General features: G+C 42.9%; 1 protein-coding gene across 4 annotated transcripts in view; it reads left to right on the forward strand.

Moving 5' to 3' along the window:
* SLCO5A1 (solute carrier organic anion transporter family member 5A1) overlaps positions 1–21,896 on the forward strand; it is a 92,654-nt gene that overhangs the window by 45,384 nt on the left and 25,374 nt on the right. For all 4 annotated transcript variants that reach the window (XM_075920553.1, XM_075920556.1, XM_075920554.1 and 1 more), the window contains 2 exons: positions 2,773–2,993; positions 13,480–13,644. In XM_075920553.1, the coding sequence (XP_075776668.1) occupies positions 2,773–2,993; positions 13,480–13,644 (386 nt within the window). The remainder of the gene's footprint in view (positions 1–2,772; positions 2,994–13,479; positions 13,645–21,896) is intronic.

Below are 21,896 nucleotides of genomic sequence, written 5' to 3' on the forward strand. Positions count from 1 at the left end.
GGGGGGCATCCAAAAATGTTTTTGCTTGGAGCGGCAAAAAAGCTCTTGTGCAAAAAGGCTTATTCCTCGTGGAAAGAGGAATACCTATACCGCAAAAACCTCTCTGTTCTGTCCATTCACTGTAAATTTTCTTGCACAAAAATGGGCTTGAGGTGTGGACGCTCTGCGAGTTTTTGCGCAAAAACTTTGCAGTGTAGATGAAGCCTCAGCGAGCCCAAAAGGAATTGTCACTACATTTCCATGCTCTGAACGATGTTATTGCCTGTGACTGTGCCTGTTAGCCTCATGGGTGGAGTGTTGGGAGGAGCGTGGGGGACAGCAGCTGTTCACACTTGCTTTTCATCCTGTTCCCCTCTCTATCCGGGAGAGAGGGGAAAGAACTTGGATTCTGTGATTTACTCCTCTGCCCCCTCCCTTCACCAGCCAGGAGTAAGAGGCATGCTGGAATGCAAGTACTTTCCCCATGCTGCCTGATAGGGGGACAGGAAGAAAAGCAATCTGCATGCCAATATGCATGGCTGCACTCCCTCCCCTCCTCTCTGCTTTCCTGAAATGGCGCCCTTGGCTAGTCCTCCTAAAACTCTTGTTTCTAAGTCAAACTTCTCTGGCTGTGTCTAGACTGGCAAGTTTTTCCGCAAAATCATCTGCTTTTGCGGAAAAACTTGCCAGCTGTCTACATTGGCCACTTGAATATCCGCAAAAGCACTGACGATCTCATGTAAGATTGTCAGTGCTTTTGCGGAAATACTATGCTGCTCCCGTTCGGGCAAAAGTCTTTTTCCGAAAAACTTTTGCGCAAAAGGGCCAGTGTAGACAGCAGAGATTTGTTTTCCGCAAAAAAGCCCCGATTGCCAAAATGGCGATCGGGGCTTTTTTGCGGAAAAGCGCATCTAGATTGGCCACAGACGCTTTTCCGCAAAAAGTGCTTTTGTGGAAAAGCGTCCTGCCAATCTAGACGTGCTTTTCTGAAAATGCTTTTAACGGAAAACTTTTCTGTTAAAAGCATTTCCGGAAAATTATGCCAGTGTAGACGTAGCCCTCTATGCATTTTATCAGACAAAAGGAGTGATTTTCTGTTTAGCAACTATCAAACTACTTAACCAAAACTTTCAATCATTTCATTTAATTTCCCTGCCCATGGTGAGAGCTATCAGCACAGCTTTCTATTATCTGGCTTGTCCTTGCTCTAACCATTCTTGATCCCATTCCCATGGCACACAATCCTTCCATTTAAAAGTATATCCTGTAGTTCTCTTTCCATTGCAAAAAGAGGGCCAAAGTACAGGTTGGATCTCCATAGTTCAGCACCCTTGGACCTGAGTGGTCTTGAGTCAGGGAGTTTGCTAGAGCAGGAAAGGTCAAAGCTCCTATCCTGGCAATCAGCCCCACTCCCCTTCCTGGTCACTGGCCCTGCTCCCGGGTGCCAGCCCCAGCAACTGGGCTCCACTTCTGACTCTGGCCAGGGCTGAGCTCCCTTCCATTGGCCTGGCTGGGGCTGTGCTCCTGACCCTCGTCGGCTCCTGTTCTCAGCTGCTGGACCTCTGGGCCAGCAATATAGGTGGTCCTGCTGGACAACAGCTGTTGCCAGACCAGAGTGACCCTGATTTCAAAGATTCAACCTGTAGTCTTGTTGACTTTTGTGACTGTTTTCCCATATGCAGTGTATGATATTTGGTTCAGTGTCTTTATGTGACAAGTACCTGGTCTCTAGGTGCAGGTAATGAACAAAGATGTGAAATTCAGCACAATAGCCAGTTATCTGAAGTCAAGGGGCCTGACTCTCCGCTCACACTGTTTTTATGTTGCTGTAACACTGTTGCTTTCAGTGGCTCTGAAGAATCAGAATCAGGATTGAAGACCTCAGTATTTTTTTGAGATCCATACTGTCAGTAGTTTGGAGCAGTTTTGTGGTGCACATTGTGGTGTCCTTTCTTACGGGTAGTTTGTACTACTTTATGGAAATACCTAGGTAGGGAACAGGAAATTTCACAGCCTGCAGGCAGATGGGTGACACCTTCCCCTCCCTGCTCCCACTGCACTTTAGGTGTATTTGTGGTGCATTTTTAAGCCAGTAGGTATAATTGAAAATGGCACTACTGATGACCCATTGTCCCTATCGGCCCTGCCTTTTTTTTAGCCTGGCTCCCGAGAGGATGATCTGCATTCCTGCAGCTACTGACTGCCACCTAGCCCTGATCCCCAAACTTGCAAGTCACCTTCAGTGTGATCCAGGGGAATAAAGCTGTGCTGTTCTATAAATGCCTGACTGTACCTTCTGCCTAAGGGAAAGCAGAGCTCCATCTGTGCCTGAGGGGACCCTGGGCTTGGGTCTCCAAAGGTCCAGCCTCGTCCTCCATTTTTAAATCTAGCAAATTCCCATTAATTTCAGTGGGAATTTGTTTGAATTTGAGCTAAGTAGCAATGAATAAAGGCCCTCTCATCAGTATTGTTGAAAGCAACAAATTCCAGAGAGCACAAAAGTGACATTATTATCATATCAATTGATGCCTTCTCAGTGAATGCTTTTAAAATTAAACTAAATGATGATGTTGGTTTTAATAGATGCTCCTTTTGATTTCATTTTGCATTCAGTACCACAGAGCAAGTTTTGTTTTGGCTCTTCTGTCAGTATTTTTACTGGTTTTCCAACCATTAGTGCGAAATGTGGTTTTCTATCTAGTTATTCTTGGTGCTAGCCACAAAGATGCTTTGCAATTTTTGTTCCACATAATCCACCAGCTCTCAACGGTTACTTGTATTTTCTCACTTTAGGTGGAGTGGATTCCTTCTTTGTGCCATTGCAATGCTCCTTGTCATATTCCCAATGTTTACTTTCCCTAAAAAGCTCCCACCTCGACATAAAAAGAAGAAGAAAAAGATTAGCTCTGATGATATTTCAAGTGATGATGACGTCATGAAAGAGAAAACAAACAGCAAAAGACAAATGGATAGCTCGGTTCCTGCTTCTATGGGATTTGGAAAGAATGTTAAAGGTAAAGTGTATATATTTTTAAAGGATCACATGTACAATAGGGTTTAAGATCATACTCAGGGCTATATTCTGGACCTGCATTAACTTGATGGAGGCCATATTATACTTGTTGATGTTAAAAAGAGATGGATAGTCATATGAGGAGAAACATTTTGATAGATTGTTGTAATAACAAAGTACAGTTATAATTAGCATGCGGAATGCTGAAAGCGTAGTAATATGAATTCCTTTTTCTTTATCACAGTGTGTTTAATACATAGCTGCATCAAGGTTAACATATTTGCTTTGTTTTAACAAATGTCTACTGAGATAAGAAAAAAAGTTTTTTCTACAACTTTTCTACTTGGCTAAACCATAACTATTTTTATTTATTTTATTTATTTAGTTAGTTAGTTAGTTATAGAACTTCCATAATCACAGTTTTGGAGGGCTTTACAAACTTTAATGTAAATATATACATTTCACTGAAGTCATGTTAGTCTCATTGGAATAAAGTGATTCTCTTGTAATGGTCTTAAAAATGAGAAAAGCAATCCTTGTTCATCATCTTTTCTTATGTTGGGGCAACCAGTTGTGGACTATTTTATTATTCTTTATACATTTTCTGCCAGTTTGATATTATGTTGCCCTTTGTTTATTTGCAATGTGTTTCTGTCAAGTTCTGAAGTCAGGAAATAATAATAATAATAGTAATAATACTCGCTAAAGCAAAGAGATTCACCAGTAATTATACTAGGCTTACATTTTATTTAGTAATGCTATTATTGTAAAGTCTAAGCATTGTTGAAATGTAACCAGAAGAAAAGCAGTGTGTCACTTTTTAAAAAATGAGTGAATTCAGAGCTCATGGAAGAGAGGTTGATAGCACAGGCTTATGTAAGGCATAATGTGGAATGATCAAGACAAGATTTCTGCTATAGGTCTGTGAATCCTTCTGGGTCTTTATACTCTTGGGGTGCATCTACACTGCACCATAGCTCGAAATAAGATATACAATTTGAGCTACACAATTTGCGTTTCTTATTTTGATCTTATTTCGAAATAGTTTATTTTGTAAGTAGACAGCACCAAATTTCAAAGTAACCCACTATTCTAAAATATCCCTTACTCCTTGCGGAATAGCGAGCCCGTTATATTTCGAAATAACGGGCTTGCTGTGAAGATGCGGTATAGCTATTTGGGGATACTTTGGCATCCCAAAATAGCATTGCAGTGTAGACCTATCCCTGCTGTTCTAATCTTGGGTACCTGTGACATGGCTGTCAAATGTGCCAACATTGTGGCAGCTTCTTGATTAGCACAATAGGAACTATGAAGAGACCATGAAAGCTTCTGTCATTTGTGTCATTAGACAGAATTTTAACTCCGGACTCTAGAAATGTGCCTGCACAGCAATTAAACATCTCCAGCTGGCCCAAGTCAGCTAATGTGGGCTCATTCTGTAGAAAAGTAAAAGTGTGGTATAGAGGCTGGAGCCTGAATTTCTACAGCGTCATTTTATAGCCCCAGAGCCTAAGCCCTGCGAGCCTGAGTCAGCTGACCTGGGTCAGCTGCAGGTGTTTATTTGCTGTGTAGACATAGCCTAGGTGTCTAGTTAGCACTTGACTGAACGTTACAGTTGCTCTTAGTGTTGTTGACAACTCTGAATTTTGATCACATATGGTCTGTTATTTTAACCATTTCTTTTAGCTATTAGACAAGGTATCAAAGTGTTTCCACCCATATCCGCAACCCATTTCTTTGCAAGGCATTTACTAGCTCTCAGATGCGAATAGTTATAGCAGCTGTAAGTTCTGTTAGTTTTTGTGGGAAATTGATAAAACAATGGAACACCAAAAGGGCCATATTGTGTTGTATTCTGGTTGCCCTAGCAGCAAACAGCTGTGTTCTAATCAGATGTACATAGGAAACAGGACAGATACATATAGTCACATTCTTTAGGACTTCCTTCATTTTCTGTCTCAATCAGAGGTGAATAGTGAGGACACAATGGTGCATTTAGAGGGTCTCAAAAGATAATGGATTCAGAGGCAAATAACTGGATGCAGTTACTTCTCCGGAAACTGCCAATCCAGAAGTGGGCAATAATTTTTGGTGAGGGGCCACTCCAAGATTTTGGTAAGTGGTCAAGGGCCACACTTTTCTGTGGAGGGGGTGCAGGGTCTAGGTTGAAGGTTGGGTGCAGAAGGGCACATGGAGTAAGAGACTGGGGTGCAGGAGACGGTGTGGGGTCCGTGAGGGAGTTTGGGTGGAGGAGGGGGTTGTGACCTGGGTCACGGGATTGGGGTGTAGGGTCAGGGAGGGAGTGTGGGTGCAGGAGAGGATTCTAGCTTGAGGGAGGAGTGTAAGAGGGGGTACAGGGAGGGAGTTGCCACCCGGGGCAGGGAGTGCAGAGGGTTTGGATGGTGACGTGGGGGAGGGAGTTGGTGTGCAGGAGAGGTTGGGGTGTCAGAGGAAGGCACTGGCTGGGAGGAGTTTACCTAAGTGTCTCTGGGCCAGTAGGCTACAGCATCCCCAAGGCAGGCTGCGTAGGGTTAGCTGGTGGCTTAAAAAAAATGCTGGACACACTTGATCTCAGATGGGGGGTGGAACTGGCCGGGAGGGGAGTGGGGCTGGCCGGGGAAGATCGGGGGGGGGGGACACAGTGGCCGGCGGGGGCAGCAGGGCTGGACAGGAGAGATGGAGGGAGAGATGGGAGTAGGGCTGGCCGGTGGGAAGCAGGGCTGGCTGGGAGGGGGTCGTAGGGAGCAGAGCTGGCCCAGGGGAGAGCGGAAGGAGGAGGGGGGAGAACTGGCCAGCGGGAAGCAGGGCTGGTCAGGGGGAGTGGGACTGGCCGGGGAAGATCAGGGGGAGCGGGGCTGGCCGGCGGGAGGAGAGAATCGGCCGGCGGGGAGTGGGACTGACCCGGGTGCATGCAGATCCTGGGGTGCTGCCCGTCCCGTGCATGGTCCCAGTGAAGCACGTGTGAGTCCGGCCCCGAGGATTCCCTCATGCCCCCCCCTCCCATGTAGTGCCGTACTGCCTGGCTGGTAGACACACTCATGCAGCGTGAGCATGTCTACCAGCCAGGCAGTGTGCAACTATCTACTGATACTCTTAATAATAATAAAACTTACCTAAATAGAAAATACCAGACATTTTATATGTCTAGTGTTTTCCCAATTTGTTTCCTGGACAGAACTCTCAAATACCAGACTGTCCGGTTCAAAACTGTACACCTGGCAACCCCAAGGCTGCCTGCTGAAGCCCGAGCCCACTTGAAAATGCAGGCTGCTCCCTCCATGTGGCTCAATTCCACATGGGGAAAGAAGCCTGCCCTGCTCCAGCCTCTCAGGCCAATCTCTCAGCTCTGATTGGCTGGCTGTTTCCAGCCAATAGGAGCTGAGATATTGGCTGAGGTCAGTTCTTATTGGCCGGTTATTTCTGACCAATAGGAGGTGAGAATTGGGCTGGGGGAGGAGGAGATTGCAAGCTGCCTCCCCCTCCCTGCAGAGCAGAGAGTTGCAGGAACTGGGTTTTAAACCGCGGCATCTGCGTGCCTAAGGGTCCTGGCGGGGGAGTCCGCAGGCCAGCTCCTGTGGCTTTGCGGGCCGGATCCATCCCCCGGGCTGTATTTTGCCCAGCCTTGTGCTAATCACACAGCCGTAGGGGCTTTTATTAGGTAAAACCTTTTTCACAAGTTGATGTATCCAGCTGGATTTCTTTCTTCAGGCACCAAGGGCATGGCACTGGCAGAAGTAATTCTGAGCTCTCTGGCTCTGTGACAGTCTGTCATTAGCTAGCAGGAGGTCTGGGAAACATGAGCATAGATCCTGTTGAACATCTTCATCATCAGAATGAACTTGCCCAAGTCTCTTAAAGCACACAATATTTTAAGATGAAGGACTTGTTTAGTTTGTACAGGTAGCTGGCCACAAAAAAGAAGAAAAGCAAATTATTTTTTAGAGATCCTTCTAGATACTTACTCTGGAAAAAATAAAACCTGGTAGTTTCATATTTTCTTCTGTTTCATATACTCATCCTGACTACATGTAACAGTGATACATACTGTACAGTGACCAATTCACAAAGTATTTAGTCTCTGAAAACATTAGTAAGTTGCCCCAGTATTGGCCAGTGTATTAAAAGTTTTCATTTTCACCGCAAGAGAGAGTGGAACAGTGAAGAATGTCACTGTATTTAGGAGGTCAGAAAGATATAAAGATTTGCCTTAAATCACTATAGTTTTTCAAACAAGGTGCAGCTCACTCAAGGACAACAGGCCTGAATGAGGAAATCATCACCATTTAAACCCTCATGGGGTTACCACGAGGTTTAAGTGGGGTTTGTGCAATGCAGAAACCGTTCTGCAAGCCTTTGAATTGGGACAGATTTAACCCAAAGAGAGGAAAAATAAGAAACTTACAATTACTGGTATACTAGGGGGGCTGCATCCCATGCTCGCTACACTCACCACACCCTGTGAGCCTGTTAATCTTGCACCTAGCCTGGTTGCGCTCGCCATGGTCCCAAGTCACTTGCACCCTTCTCCACTCCCACCCACCACACCCCCTGAATGGGCCCCTCTTTCCAAATGCTCTCATCCCATCCCGCCCACTCGTGCCCTTCAATCGCCAGCCAGTCCCCCTGCCCACCCCTTCTCTTTCCTGCCCCACCCACTAATGAAATAATCTATGGCCCAGAGCCCACCCCCCTCCTTCCATCCCTACCCCCACCTCCATCCTCCATTCCTACACCCCTATTCTTACACCCACCCATCCTCCCTAACACCTTCCCCTTCCACACCCCCAGACTGCCTATCTCGCTCACAGCCAGTCCTCCTACCCCCGCACCTTTCCTGCTCCTGCCCCACCCGCTTTACAGAGAAGGGCAGTAGCTCCCAGCTGGGCTGGCTCTGAATATGCAGCACTTGCTAGGACCCTGGAAGAACTCACGTGAAGTATAGCTGCATGGCAGAGTTTCTGCAGCATCTTGGGGATGATCTCCCTTGGCCACTCTGTCTCTCGCCAACAGCTAGAAAGTGGAGTGCTGGCCCCTGCGAGCTGTTGGGGCTTGGCTGCTGGGGTTCGGTGGCTCAGGCAGCATGGAGCTGGCAGCACTGCGTACAGGGTCAGGCGAGGAGACGGGCAAGGAAGGAGAGCATAATTTACCCTGTGGATTTAGTTACTCACAGTCACCTTGGTCACAAACATTTGCCTTGGCATTCACCTTCTGAGCTAACGGGGATACTTTCCTGCTTCCCCACCCACAGACCATGATCCTGCTTCCCCCCCCCCGAGGTTCCCCCTAGGTGCCCATGCCCCTGGCAGTGGGAGGAGACTTTGTATGCTCCTCCTTCGGCCCCCAGGCCAATCAGGGCTTGGGGGCGGGGGAGCACGCTAAGCCTCCTCTCGCCCTGCCAGGAGCGTGTGGCACTTGTAAGCGCCACATGCTCCTTGCAGGGCAGGGGCAGGGCATAGGAAACTTTGTGCATCCCCCCCCCCCCCCCCCCCCGTGGGCTAGATCAACCTGCTTGGTGGGCGGGTCTGGCCTGCAGAGGCCCTTTTGCCCACCTCTGCTCAAGGCATTGGAAGAGATAGGTGTTGAGGAAAGGGCTCCCACAAAAACAAACATGCTGAGTAGGGAGCATCCTACACTGCCCAACCACAGATGATGGGAAGAGGAGCATATCCTAAGCCTTGTAAATCTGAAGGAGTTACCTGAGTCGGAGCTGCTGGGAGGTGATTGTCTCACATTGGGGTCCACAGTCAGGAATGAGTCAGATGTCCAAACCGTTCCTTTTGAAAATGATGGCAATGCACATCCAAATCTACACAAAGTAGCTAAGGGTGGGAAAATGGGTGTTTTCCCAAGAGGCTTTTTAGCTCGGTGGTTAGGGAATTCAGCCAAGAAGTAGAAGAACTTACTTCAATTCCTTCCTCTGCCTGATGAGAAAGGATTTGAACATGAGTTTCATAGCTCTCAGGTGAATGCCCTAATATATGGACTATGGGATATTCTGATTGGAGAGGTGGGTCTCTCCTCTTGAAGCCATTCTGCTTTATATAAATAATATGCATTGGACCAGAGAGACAGTATGACTCTATAGTTTGGCGCTTAAGGAACTCACTTCTGAGGGTTAGGCACTTGAGAGAAAGGTACTCTTTGAGAATGCCTATTGGATTTGGCTCTGCAGGCAAGGTAGGTAGGGAAAATCTGCCTTTCAGGGTGGTGTGAGTGTCTTGCTAAACTTAAGTGTGAAGTAAGCTCTCAGTGCCTAAATGGAGGCATTGTGCACATCTCCAGCAGCATACACGTGGATTCTTAGTGGACTTTTATGTCAAAACATACAAACATCAGGTGATTTTATGAGCTTCCATAACTAGACAGTATCTGAGCAGGGGCTTTAAGAGTCTCAGTGGTGCCTAAAGGAGGAAGTTAGGAGCATAAGCCCTTTTCTGGATGGGTGTGTCTAGACTACATGCCTCCTTCGACGGAGGCATGTAGATTAGCCAGATCGGAAGAGGGAAATGAAGCCGCGATTAAAATAATCGCGGCTTCATTTAAATTTAAATGGCTGCCCCGATCTGCCGATCAGCTGTTTGTCGGCAGATCGGGGGAGTCTGGACGCGATGCCCCGACAAAGAAGCCTTTCTTCATCGACACAGGTAAGCCTCGTGAAACCAGGCTTACCTGTGTCGATGAAGAAAGGCTTCTTTGTCGGGGCATCGCGTCCAGACTCCCCCGATCTGCCGACAAACAGCTGATCGGCAGATCGGGGCAGCCATTTAAATTTAAATGAAGCCGCGATTATTTTAATCGCGGCTTCATTTCCCTCTTCCGATCTGGCTAATCTACATGCCTCCGTCGAAGGAGGCATGTAGTCTAGACACACCCGATCTGAGCTCTTGCAAGCAAAAACAACAACAAAACCTGTAATAAACAAACACAGTTTAAACTCTTAAGGAGGAGTCCAAGCCTGAATTAAAAAAGGAATAAAGAAGAGAAAAAATTAGGTATAACATATGAAGGGACTATACAATGTAAATATCTTGGGCAGGGCAGGTGTATAATATAGAAATTAAGGTTTGAGCCTGTAAGAGCTGATAAATTATGAACACAGATGAACTCAGTTTTCCTTTTATTATCTAGTTTGCATAGTTTCATAACATGGCACTGTGCTTGCATACCCTTCAGCAATTACCTAATTAAATATACTCTGCAATTAGATTAATTAACCTGCAGGTAGCACAGTATAAAAGATAAATACAATGCTGAGTTTAAACATGTAATAAACCCCTCAGGTACCTCAATTAAATGCATTTATTATATAATCTCTGTTTTTCTTTCTAAATTATATGTTTAAAATAGAAATGGGCCTGGATCCAGACAGTCCTGAACTTTGGAGTTAACACATCTCTCAGTCCTCTATTTCATACTGTCCTCATCACTTTTGCACAAGAGAATGCTGAAAGTCTTTTATACATGAGGAACACAAACCAAAAGTGTCAGAACTGCCAGGTTAGATCTTGCTACCGACAGACTTCAGTCCTGCACCTAGAAAGAGTTCAGTGTTGTTTTCTATAGTGGGCAAATATTACTCATCAGAAGTGAGAAGACGGGGAAAACAGACTCTGGACTTGCGTTTGAGATCTTTCATTAAAATAGCAAATGTCAGGAATTCAATAGACACCTGGAAGGGGAGTTAAGAGATATGAGTTCTGATTCTGCCAGTCACCTGTTCTTGGGTGCATCTGCTTGCCTCTCTGCTTCCCTTCCTTTTTAATTCAGGTTTTGGGGGCAAATGGGATTCTTTGTCCTCTACCATATCTCATGTGGATTCTCTGTACAGCTCCCCTCCACCAGCCTAAGAGTAGCTGTTATCTTTTACAGCTGGGCTTCTCGTGGGAGCCCAATCCTCTGCTGTGATATCTGAGGCCTTTCAAACATTATTTAAAAAAATGTGCCCAGTTAGGTCTACAATTAACACTGACAGTCCCCTCCCCCTTTAAAAAACCCTCCACAGACCGAGGAATGGGAGATACACTAAGGCTATGTCTACACTGGCGGGTTTGTGCGCAAGAACATCTTGCGCAAGGGTTCTTGTGCAAGAACATATCCACACTGCCATGTGCTTTTGTGCAAGAGCATCCATGGCAGTGTGGACGCTCTCTTGTGCAAGAAAGCTCTGATGGCCATTTTAGCCATAGGGCTTTCTTGTGCAAGAAACCCCTGCTGTGCGTCCACACTGCCCTTTTGTGCAAGAGCGCTTACACTTGTTAGAAAAGAGTGTAGCTCTTGTGCAAGAAGCCCTGTCTTCCGACGCTGTACTGTAAATCTTCTTGCACAAGAGCAGGTGGGCAGTGTGGATGCTCTGCGGGTTCTTGCGCAAGAGCCCACCAGTGTAGACATAGCCTAAGAGTTAATGCTATTGTAGTGCATTGGATATTTTCTCTCTAATTTCCTTTTGAATGTATGATAAACTTTTATTATGTATGAAATCTGTAACATAGCCATGATAAGATTTTAGCAATGCTTCCTTTTTGTTCTTGTCACTCTAATTTAGTTTCCAAAAATGTTCATGCATATATTTTTGGCATTGTCATGAAACTGTAAGACCATCTCCTTACCTTTGCATCGATATATTATCTTCCTACTCCAATGTCACCTTGTTTCTTTCTGTTTTGAGATTGCAATATCATAAATGTTCAATAATAGTGATGCAGGCTTAATCCATTCAGCATTCATTTTTCAAAATAAATGAAAGCTTCTTAGCACAGTTCATGGATTAATTCTTTCCACCAAATGTTATATCTAAAGTTTAATACTTTTCTTTGTAAAGCTGGCAAGAAAACATTTGAAACTGGATCAAACTGATAAATCCTTCCATCTATAATTGTTTTACTAGAATTTTGGAGGGCTTGAGGAGATTAAAATTGGGTGCAGACACACAGGTTACATGCTGATTTGAAGTCTGGCCAATTTTGAAATGACAAGAGCCTAAATCCATCTCGATTTGCTCATACAGGTGATTCCACTGAAGTGAGCAAGGAGAGTAGGATTTGATCTTCAAATACTAAAGCCCACAAATTGTGCTTTATAACAAACACACCAACTCAGCCATTCAGTATGTTGAATCTAGAACCCATTAAAGTGTTCACTGGGTTTGGGTAAATTCCCACACAAGAAAATGTTAAGCTGAAGTCAAAGTTACTTGAAAACTCTGCCCTCTAGAGACACTATGAGGGGGAAAATAGTTTAAAAAGTACTTTTGTCTAATCTGGGGCCATAAATACTAAAATGCATGAATAATTATTACATGGTTATCATGTGGTATCACTATTGGTCAGGGTTAGTGTTGTTTAGGTGCCTGGATTGTGTATTTCTGTATCTTGGCATGTTCAGTTTTCTTTTAACCACAACTTTGATTTTCATGGTTGTGTAATGCTTGTTTTTAAGATAATTACAATGTTGGGGTTTTTTTTTTAGCTCTGATATACTGTTGTTATTCCTAGGGAAATTCTGCACAAGTGCACAAGTGCAGAATTTGCACAGAATTAACATTCTGTGCAGAATTTCTTTTTCCCTGCAGAATTGGTGCTTCAGTGCTGCTGGCTACCATTGGGACTGCTGGACCCAGAAGGGCCCAATTTTCCAGCTTACAATACAAGATACTGCCAAGGGGAAAGAGAGAGATGGAGGGTTCCAGACTGCTGTGGTTCCCAATATGACCTGAAGGAAGGCGGTGGTATTCAGGAAACTTTGCACAATCCTAAGATCCAGCATCAGACTGTCTCTCTCTCTCTGGGGGTGGGGGGAGAAGGTTAGGGTGTCTAAGCGGGGTGGGTTGCCCCAAGGCTAGGCTCTGGGAATGAGAGAGTGCAGGTACCCTGTGGCTGAGCTCTCGGGGCGAGGAGTATATTATGTATACACTTTCTTTTTTTTACTTCTGGGACTTTCATATGAAGTTTCTAAATTATTTTTTTAAACTTTCAGTATATTAGATCTACATGTGTTATCAACAACTATAGCTAAATATTATAACCTGCTGGTTATTTTTTTAAATTATGGCCCTGTCATCATGGATCCCAAATGTAATTTTTTTTTATTTAGGCAAAGTTACAGTAAAATGTTAACATACTACAAGTTGTAGATTGTTTCTAAATGAAAGAAACATTAAAGACATTCTAAAATAATTTAATACTATTGTTACTTTCCTGCTTTTTTGCTATTTCAGCACTACCATCCAAAGCTTCTATTGCTGCAAGCAGAAGTGTTCTGTGCAGGCCTGGAGTAGGCCTTAGAAGGGGGTACATTCAGATAGCAGAACAAAATGAAAGTATTTCCAATTCAAACTATACATGCACTTTTATTGTTTTGTTTCACTTTGCAAATATGGCTGAATGTTCAGAAACCATTATTTATAGTCCATCTCTAAGAAAGTCAGTTTGTTTTTGTTTTCCATTCATTATTTATAATATTTGTTTGTTGTTTTTGTCATTTTGTAGAGCTTCCGCAAGCAGCTGTCAGGATCTTAAGCAACATGACATTCCTTTTTGTGAGTTTGTCATACACAGCTGAGAGTGCCATTGTTACTGCTTTTATTACCTTCATTCCCAAGTTCATCGAGTCACAGTTTGGCATCCCAGCTTCCAATGCCAGCATCTACACTGGTAAGGCATTGCCATCAGCACCACATTGAGGGATCATGTGATGATTACCTGTTGTGTTCCCTCCCTCTGGAGCATCTGGTATTGGCTGCTGTGGGAAGACAGGATACCTTTGGTCTGACCCAGTATGGCCATTCTTATGTTCTTATGTAAAGGTTTATTATTCTCTGACTGCTAAAACAAAAGCAACAGAGGAAAAAAACCTGGCTTTCAAGTGATAATCTTACCAGCTAAATGATGTATAACTTTACTTTTTCTGATAGGAATTCCAGAAGTTCCTTGGGTGTCAGTTAAATGTGTTTAATAAAACATCAACCAAATATTATTGTTTTGTACAAGTGAAGAATTTGCCATTTTTAAGGTTATATTAAAGTTTTTTTGGGAGGGGAAAAAATAAGGGGCAATATTATCACACTCATAGATTTATAGACCTTAACGTCAGAAAGGACCACCATAATCATGTGCAAGTTGCAAAGAATCTGTCATTAGTTTAAAAGATCTCATAGTTTATTCTTATATTATTTATTATTAACATCTTAAAAGCTAAATTTACTTTATGCTCCTTAATCTTTACAATATTGCTTCCTTCCTTTCTTTCCAGTGACCATTCATGCCCTATGTATTCACCTTCCACCTTGACTATTGCAATCTTCTCCTTATTTATTTATTTATTTATTTATAACAGCCTTTCCACAGTCCCGCCCACCCACAATGTTACTACCAGAATCTTCTCTCTCATCACTTAAATTATGTACCTCTCTTTTTGGAGAGATTTCACCAGTTCACCATTGCAATGTGCATCCAGCTCAAACTTTTGTTCCTGTTTTAAAAGTCCTACTTTATACAGCCTGATTGGTAATTTGTTCCACGGAGAGTAGACTTTCATGCACTGGGGCTGTGTGTAGGTGTAGCAGGCCTCCTGTACAGAATAATTTACAGAACTGGGTTGCATTAGGTTGGCCCTGTTCTCCCTACTCTGCTGATAAAAGCAGTCTTGCTACTCCTCTTAGGCTATGTCTAGACTGCAGGCTTCTTTCGAAAGAGGCTATTTCGAAAGCATCTTTCGAAAGAGCCTCTTTCGAAAGATCGCGTCTAGACTGCAGGCGGATCTTTCGAAAGAGAAATCCGCTTTTTCGAAAGAGAGCACCCAGCGAGTCTGGATGCTCTCTTTCGAAGACGGCCTCTTTACATTGAAGAACGCCTTCTTTCGAAAGAGGAACTTTCGAAAGAAGGCGTTCTTCCTCGTAAATTGAGGTTTACCGCCATCGAAAGAAAAGCCGCGTTCTTTCGAAATAATTTCGAAAGAACGCGGCTTGAGTCTGGACGCAGGGGAAGTTTTTTCGGGAAAAGGCTACTTTTCCCGAAAAAACCCCTGAGTCTGGACACGGCCTTATTTACTTCTCTTAGAAACATCTTTGTGCTTTCGTCTGGGCTACGTTCTGCATTCCCATGCATGGAATGCCCTCCACAAACCTGTTCACCAACCCAGCTCTCTCCTCTTCTTCTTCAAATCCCTCCTAAAACTCATGTCTTCTGCATCGCCTCTCAGAACTGAGGGAAAGAAATACAACATTAAAAACATACGAAGTTATCAGGACATGTACATACCTCCCCAAGTAACAGGCCTCTTACATATCTCTGTGTGTAACAAAGCCCCTGGTTGAACTCATCTGTGGAACTGAACCTGGAGACGCTGGCTCTAAATGCATGATCCTCCACTGCAGAGATGGGAAACATTACTTGGGTCAGGGACCGATGAATTACAGAAAAAGCAGTCGGGGGCTGCACACTAGTGAGAAACAAACAAACAAACCCTCAGGCTATGTCTACACTACAAAGTTTTTTCAGAAAAATGGCTGGTTTTCTTAAAAAAACTTCACTTATGTGCACACTGCAATCGCGTTCTTTAGAAAAAAAAATCAAAAGAACAGAGGGGTTTTTCTGACATCGGTAAACCTCTTTCTATGAAAGAGAAGATAGGGAAGAGGGAGTTCTTTTGAAAGAAGAGGAAGAGGAAAAAGCACAGGTGCCCTAGTGGCCACTCCGTTCATAGCAATCACAGCTTAAATGTGAGATAGTGTCCGTTCAGTGTGGGTGCTATTTTTTGGAAAAGCAGATTGCTTTTTCAGTGCGCTTTGGCAGTGTGGACACTCTTTCAGAAGAAGTTTTTTCAAAAGATCTCTTCTGGAAAAACTTCTTCAGAAAGAAGCCTGAAGTCTAGACAGAGCCTCACTGATGTGGCCTCCAACTGAGAAGGAGAAAGACACTCCCCATGTTCCCCTCGCACACCAGAGGCTAGGGAGCCCCAGGCTAGTAGATTTTGTGTGCGCCATCCCTGCGGTGGGGCGACGGAGGGGCTGCAGCACCAGCATGGCTCCCCAATGCTGGAGGAGGAGACCTGAACCTTGGGAGCCGGATCCAGGCAACCGGGGGCCACATCCAGCCCCTTCTGTTTCTCACCCCTGCTCTACTGCTTCAGAGAAAAGGTCTGATCTGGTAACACACTTATAAACCTCTTATTTTATTCAGCCACCAGAGAGTGACAAAGGTCCACTATGCTGGTATAATATTCATCCTTTCTCCCCTGTTTTGGTTGGTAATTAACCCTGCCTTCTTTGACACACCATTATTAAAATGTCAGCCTTCCAGGACAGGGACCACATCTTTGAAAGGCATCCACCACTATTTTTGATACTCAGAAATAATGAAAAAAACAACAAATGGTCTGGTAGCACTTTATAGACTAACAAAACACATAGATGGTATCATGAGCTTTCGTGGGCACAGCCCATTTCTGCCTACAAAAGCTGATGATACCATCTATGTGTTTTGTTAGTCTATAAAGTGCTACCAGACCATTTGGTTTTTTTTTTTTCCTGTAACAGAGTAACTCGGTGGTATCCCCTGAAGCTCCAAAAATAATGAAGAAATAATAACAGAAGAAGCAATAATAAACCCAGATCTTTCCCTGTATGGCCTATTGTGAATTTCTTCCAATATGCACTAGTTTTAGAAGGAAAACCTTTCCAGCTTTTCCCTTTCAGTATCTTTTCATTTCTGTAATCAGAAAAACTAATTCACTTAAAGGTAATTAATGTTCGTATTTTTTTTCAGGTTCTGACACAGTTCCAGTGTATCTCTTTCAGTGCAACATACATACACATTTCATAGTTCCTGAGATTCACAATGACTCTATGAAACTCATAGTCACGAATTATTATTGAAGCAAGGAGTTTAGCAAGATTTTTTTAAAAGGATGAAAATGGGAGGGACATAAATACCCAGGCTTCAGAACAGGTCAACTATTAACTTGAGAATGATAGGAAGAATCTTCCTTAGAGGCAAGCTACTCAATAATTGCCAATTTCAAGTTGTTTTTTTTTAAATCTGTCTTTGAAGCCCATGTTATTTGCCACTGAACTAGAAGGACTGTTCATCTGATCTGGTGTGGCAGTTCTTATGTTAGTAGAAAGCAATATGACAAAAAAAATCCCTGCCATTATTTAAATACTTCTAACTTCAAGATAAATTATCTCCTTGCCTCCCCCCCACTATACCCCTGTGGGCGAGTGAAGTACCAGTGGACTGACCATGCATTGTCACTCCAGTAGACGAGGGAGAGCTATAGGAGGAGAGAAAGCTATCTGGCTGCATGGATCCAGGAAAGGAAAGAAAATCTGAGTGGGAATCTTGGGTGTTTATCTAGTCTGGGATCCTGATAGACACAGTGGGAAGTAGCAGCAGTGGGAGTTCTCTGTAGAAGCCGGTGGAAAAGGGAGAGGCATCCTGCTCAGGGCATTAATTATATCTAATACATATGCTTGCAGTGATATAATACTGATTCCAGGATATGAGAGACAGAAGAGAGATGAGATAATACTTTTTTTATTGGACACTCCGTGGGTCAAAGGGACAAACTTTTGAGCTTCATAGAGCTCTTCTTCAGGTCTCCTGAACAAACACTTGGTTACCTGGTGAAAAGCTCTGTGTAGCTTTTGAAAACTTGTCCGTTCCACCAACAGAAATTGGTCCAATGAAAGATATTACTGACTTCATCTCTCATGAAAAATGTAATGGCAGATATGATTTTGGGGTATCTATTTCCTGCTGGTGGTTCTAGTGGTTACACAAACCACTAGAGAGTTTTGCTTTCATGGTTTATGGCACAGCTGGGAATCTTGATGGAATTATTGCTACATAACTCATTTTAGAGGCTGTATACACATAAGAATGAGTACCAATAGAACAGTCATGTCAGACAAAGTATGCAGAGTTTGGGAAATTCCAAAAAATTAGGACTCTATTGAGCCTTTGCTGGGTCCCGAGTATGCAACAGTGTATAGCTACACTGCCCCAGAGAAGATGCTTAGGGAGTAATTGTGATGCTCAGATATTCACAATTCCTCACTTACTGCTATGCCAAGTAAGTAATTTTCTTTAGCTATTTAATAACATTTAATTGTTCTAGATTTCTTTTGAATGTAAAAAGAAAAAAGAAGATCTGGTGGTAGCCTGTGTACACTCTTATACCAGTGGTGCTTGTAAATTACTCGTACCTTGAGTTCACAAGCTCTTCTAGCTTTAGCAGTAGTATAATTTGTAAATCATTTGAACCGAAATATCTATATTTCATCTGTGCACTTAGTTAGCTGTACACATATGTTCAGTGCATCTATGTTTGTGTGGCCAGCTGGAGATGTAAATAAGATTTTGCACAGTGCATTTTTTAATTGACAATTACAAACAGCCATTTTTGTTAAATTTCATTGTTTCTTTTCTTAAACAAAGCAAAGGCATTAGCCTTCAGCGAGGATTAAATCCATGCCAGATTTCAAGTTTTGAACTTGAGTTTCCTTTACTGTAGTCTTTTATTTAAAAAAATCTAAACGATTAGAATTTTTTAAACAGGAAAAATGTATTTTTTCCACCCACAGTGAACTAATAAAAAAACAAACAAACAAAAAAGAAAAAATCACACTTTAAGCTCTTAAACTTTCTAAAATCAAACAATAAAAATAAGTTGATTTAAGGGCAGAGGCTAAACTTGGAAAATTTCATCTCAGAAAATAAACTGATTTGGTAGATCATGTAATTGTGCAAACAAAAAAGTTTATAATTCAAATCATTTTTCAATCTAAACTGTTTTGCATTCACTATTAACTTCTGCTGTTCCTAAATATAGTAATCTATGGTAAACTAGTTCTACTTCTTTTTTAGAAAAGGTGGAATGTATAACTCACACAGGGCATGTCTATACAGCAGCGTTATATTTGGAATAACTGACGTTATTCTGAAATAACAAAATGCGTGTCTACATTACAAGCCTTTATTTTGAAATAATGTCAAGCTTGAGGACTTCTTTCTGCAACTCATGGTAACTCTCATTTCATGAGTAATAAGGGGAGTCGAAGGAAGACTGTTCTTCCTTTGATTTCCTGCTGCGTAGACAGCACTAAAAACCAAATTAAACCATTTCAACTTAAGCTACACAAATGACAGCTAAAGTTGCGTAGCTTAATTCGACTTTAGCCCTGCTGTGTAGACGCACCCACAGAATTGATTTTGAAAATCTGTTTGCTACTTCCCATGGAAATGCAACACTAGTAGCAAATATTGCAAGGTTCTATTAGTAGCAGTTATGATCACCTTTTCTCCTATGGGAGAGCTTCAAGTGTGGCAGTATTCTGATAACGGCAAAAAAAGACAGAGCCCAAAATTTGCAGACTGAAAATTGATCTTGCCTTGGAGCATGATATACAGGAGCATATTTTGTGCACACACAAAAATTCCTATAAAATAAAGCTAAGTGCAGTATTCTGCCTTACTGTCAAATCTCATAGAATCATAGAATCATAGAATAATAGGACTTTAAGGGACCTCGAGAGGTCATCGAGTCCAGCCCCCCGCCCTCAAGGCAGGATCAAGCTCCGTCTACACCATCCCTGACAGATGTCTATCTAACCTGTTCTTAAATATCTCCAGAGAGGGAGATTCCACCACCTCCCTTGGCAATTTATTCCAATATTTGACCACCCTGACAGTTAGGAATTTTTTCCTAATGTCCAATCTAAACCTCCCCTGCTGCACTTTAAGCCCATTACTCCTTGTCCTGTCCTCAGAAACCAAGAGGAACAAATTTTCGCCTTCCTCCTTGTGACACCCTTTTAGATATTTGAAAACCGCTATCATGTCCCCCCTTAATCTTCTTTTTTCCAAACTAAACAAGCCCAGTTCATGAAGCCTGGCTTCATAGGTCATGTTCTCTAGACCTTTAATCATTCTTGTCGCTCTTCTCTGTACCCTTTCCAATTTCTCCACATCTTTCTTGAAATGTGGCGCCCAGAACTGGACACAGTACTCCAGCTGAGGCCTAACTAGTGCAGAGTAGAGCGGCAGAATGACTTCACGAGTTTTGCTTACAACACACCTGTTGATACAACCTAGAATCATATTTGCTTTTTTTGCAACAGCATCACACTGTTGACTCATATTCAACTTGTGGTCCACTATGACCCCTAGATCCCTTTCTGCCATGCTCCTTCCTAGACAGTCGCTTCCCATCTTGTATGTATGGAACTGATTGTTCCTTCCTAAGTGGAGCACTTTGCATTTCTCTTTATTAAACCTCATCCTGTTTACCTCTGACCATTTCTCTAACTTGCTAAGGTCATTTTGAATTATGTCCCTATCCTCCAAAGAAGTTGCAACCCCACCCAGTTTGGTATCATCTGCAAACTTAATAAGAGTACTCTCTATCCCAATATCTAAATATCTACATCATTGATGAAGATATTGAACAGTACGGGTCCCAAAACAGACCCTTGAGGAACTCCACTTGTTATCCCTTTCCAGCAGGATTTAGAACCGTTAACAACAACTCTCTGACTACGGTTATCCAGCCAATTATGCACCCACCTTATCGTGGCCCTATCTAAGTTATATTTGCCTAGTTTATCAATAAGAATATCATGCGAGACCGTATCAAATGCCTTACTAAAGTCTAGGTATATGACATCCACTGCTTCTCCCTTATCCACAAGGCTCGTTATCTTATCAAAGAAAGCTATCAGATTAGTTTGACATGACTTGTTCTTCACAAACCCATGCTGGCTATTCCCTATCACTTTATTACTTTCCAAGTGTTTGCATACGATTTCCTTAATTACCTGCTCCATTATCTTCCCTGGGACAGACGTTAAACTGACCGGTCTATAATTTCCTGGGTTGTTCTTATTCCCCTTTTTATAGATGGGCACAATATTTGCCCTTTTCCAGTCTTCTGGAATCTCCCCTGTCTGCCATGATTTTTCAAAGATCATAGCTAAAGGCTCAGATACCTCCTCTATCAGCTCCTTGAGTATCCTGGGATGCATTTCATCAGGACCTGGTGACTTGCTGACATCTAACTTTCCTAAGTGATTTTTAACTTGTTCTTTGTGTATCCTATCTTCTAAACTTACCCTCTCTCTGCTTGTATTCACTACGTTAGGCACACCTCCAGACTTCTCGGTGAAGACCGAAACAAAGAAGTCATTGAGCATCTCCGCCATTTCCAAGTTCCCTGTTACTGCTTCTCCCTCCTCACTAAGCAGTGGGCCTACCCTGTCCTTGGTCTTCCTCTTGCTTTTAATGTATTTATAAAAGGTCTTCTTGTTTCCCTTTATGCCTGTAGCTAGTTTGATCTCATTTTGTGCCTTTGCCTTTCTAATCTTGCCCCTGCATTCCCGTGTTGCTTGCCTATATTCATCCTTTGTTAGTTGTCCTAGTTTCCATTTTTTATATGACTCCTTTTTTATTTTGAGATCATGCAAGATCTCCTTGTTAAGCCAAGCTGGTCTTTTGCCATATTTTCTATCTTTCCTACACAGCGGAATTGTTTGCTTTTGGGCCCTTAACAACGTCCCTTTGAAATACTTCCAACTCTCCTCAGTTGTTTTTCCCTTCAGTCTTGCTTCCCATGGGACCTTACCTACAAGTTCTCTGAGCTTATCAAAATCTGCCTTCCTGAAATCCATAACCTCAATTGTGCTGGTCTCCCTTCTACCTTTCCTTAAGATCATGAACTCTATTATTTCGTGATCACTGTCCCCTATACTGTCTTCCACTTTCAAGTTCTCAACTAGTTCCTCCCTATTTGTTAAAACCAAATCCAGAACAGCTTCTCCTCTGGTAGCTTTTTCAACCTTCTGAAACAGAAAGTTGTCTCCAATGCAGTCCAGAAACTTATTGGATAGCCTGTGCCTCGCTGTGTTAGT

Source organism: Pelodiscus sinensis, chromosome 2 (assembly GCF_049634645.1).
Source record: "Pelodiscus sinensis isolate JC-2024 chromosome 2, ASM4963464v1, whole genome shotgun sequence".
Taxonomy (NCBI): domain Eukaryota; kingdom Metazoa; phylum Chordata; order Testudines; family Trionychidae; genus Pelodiscus; species Pelodiscus sinensis.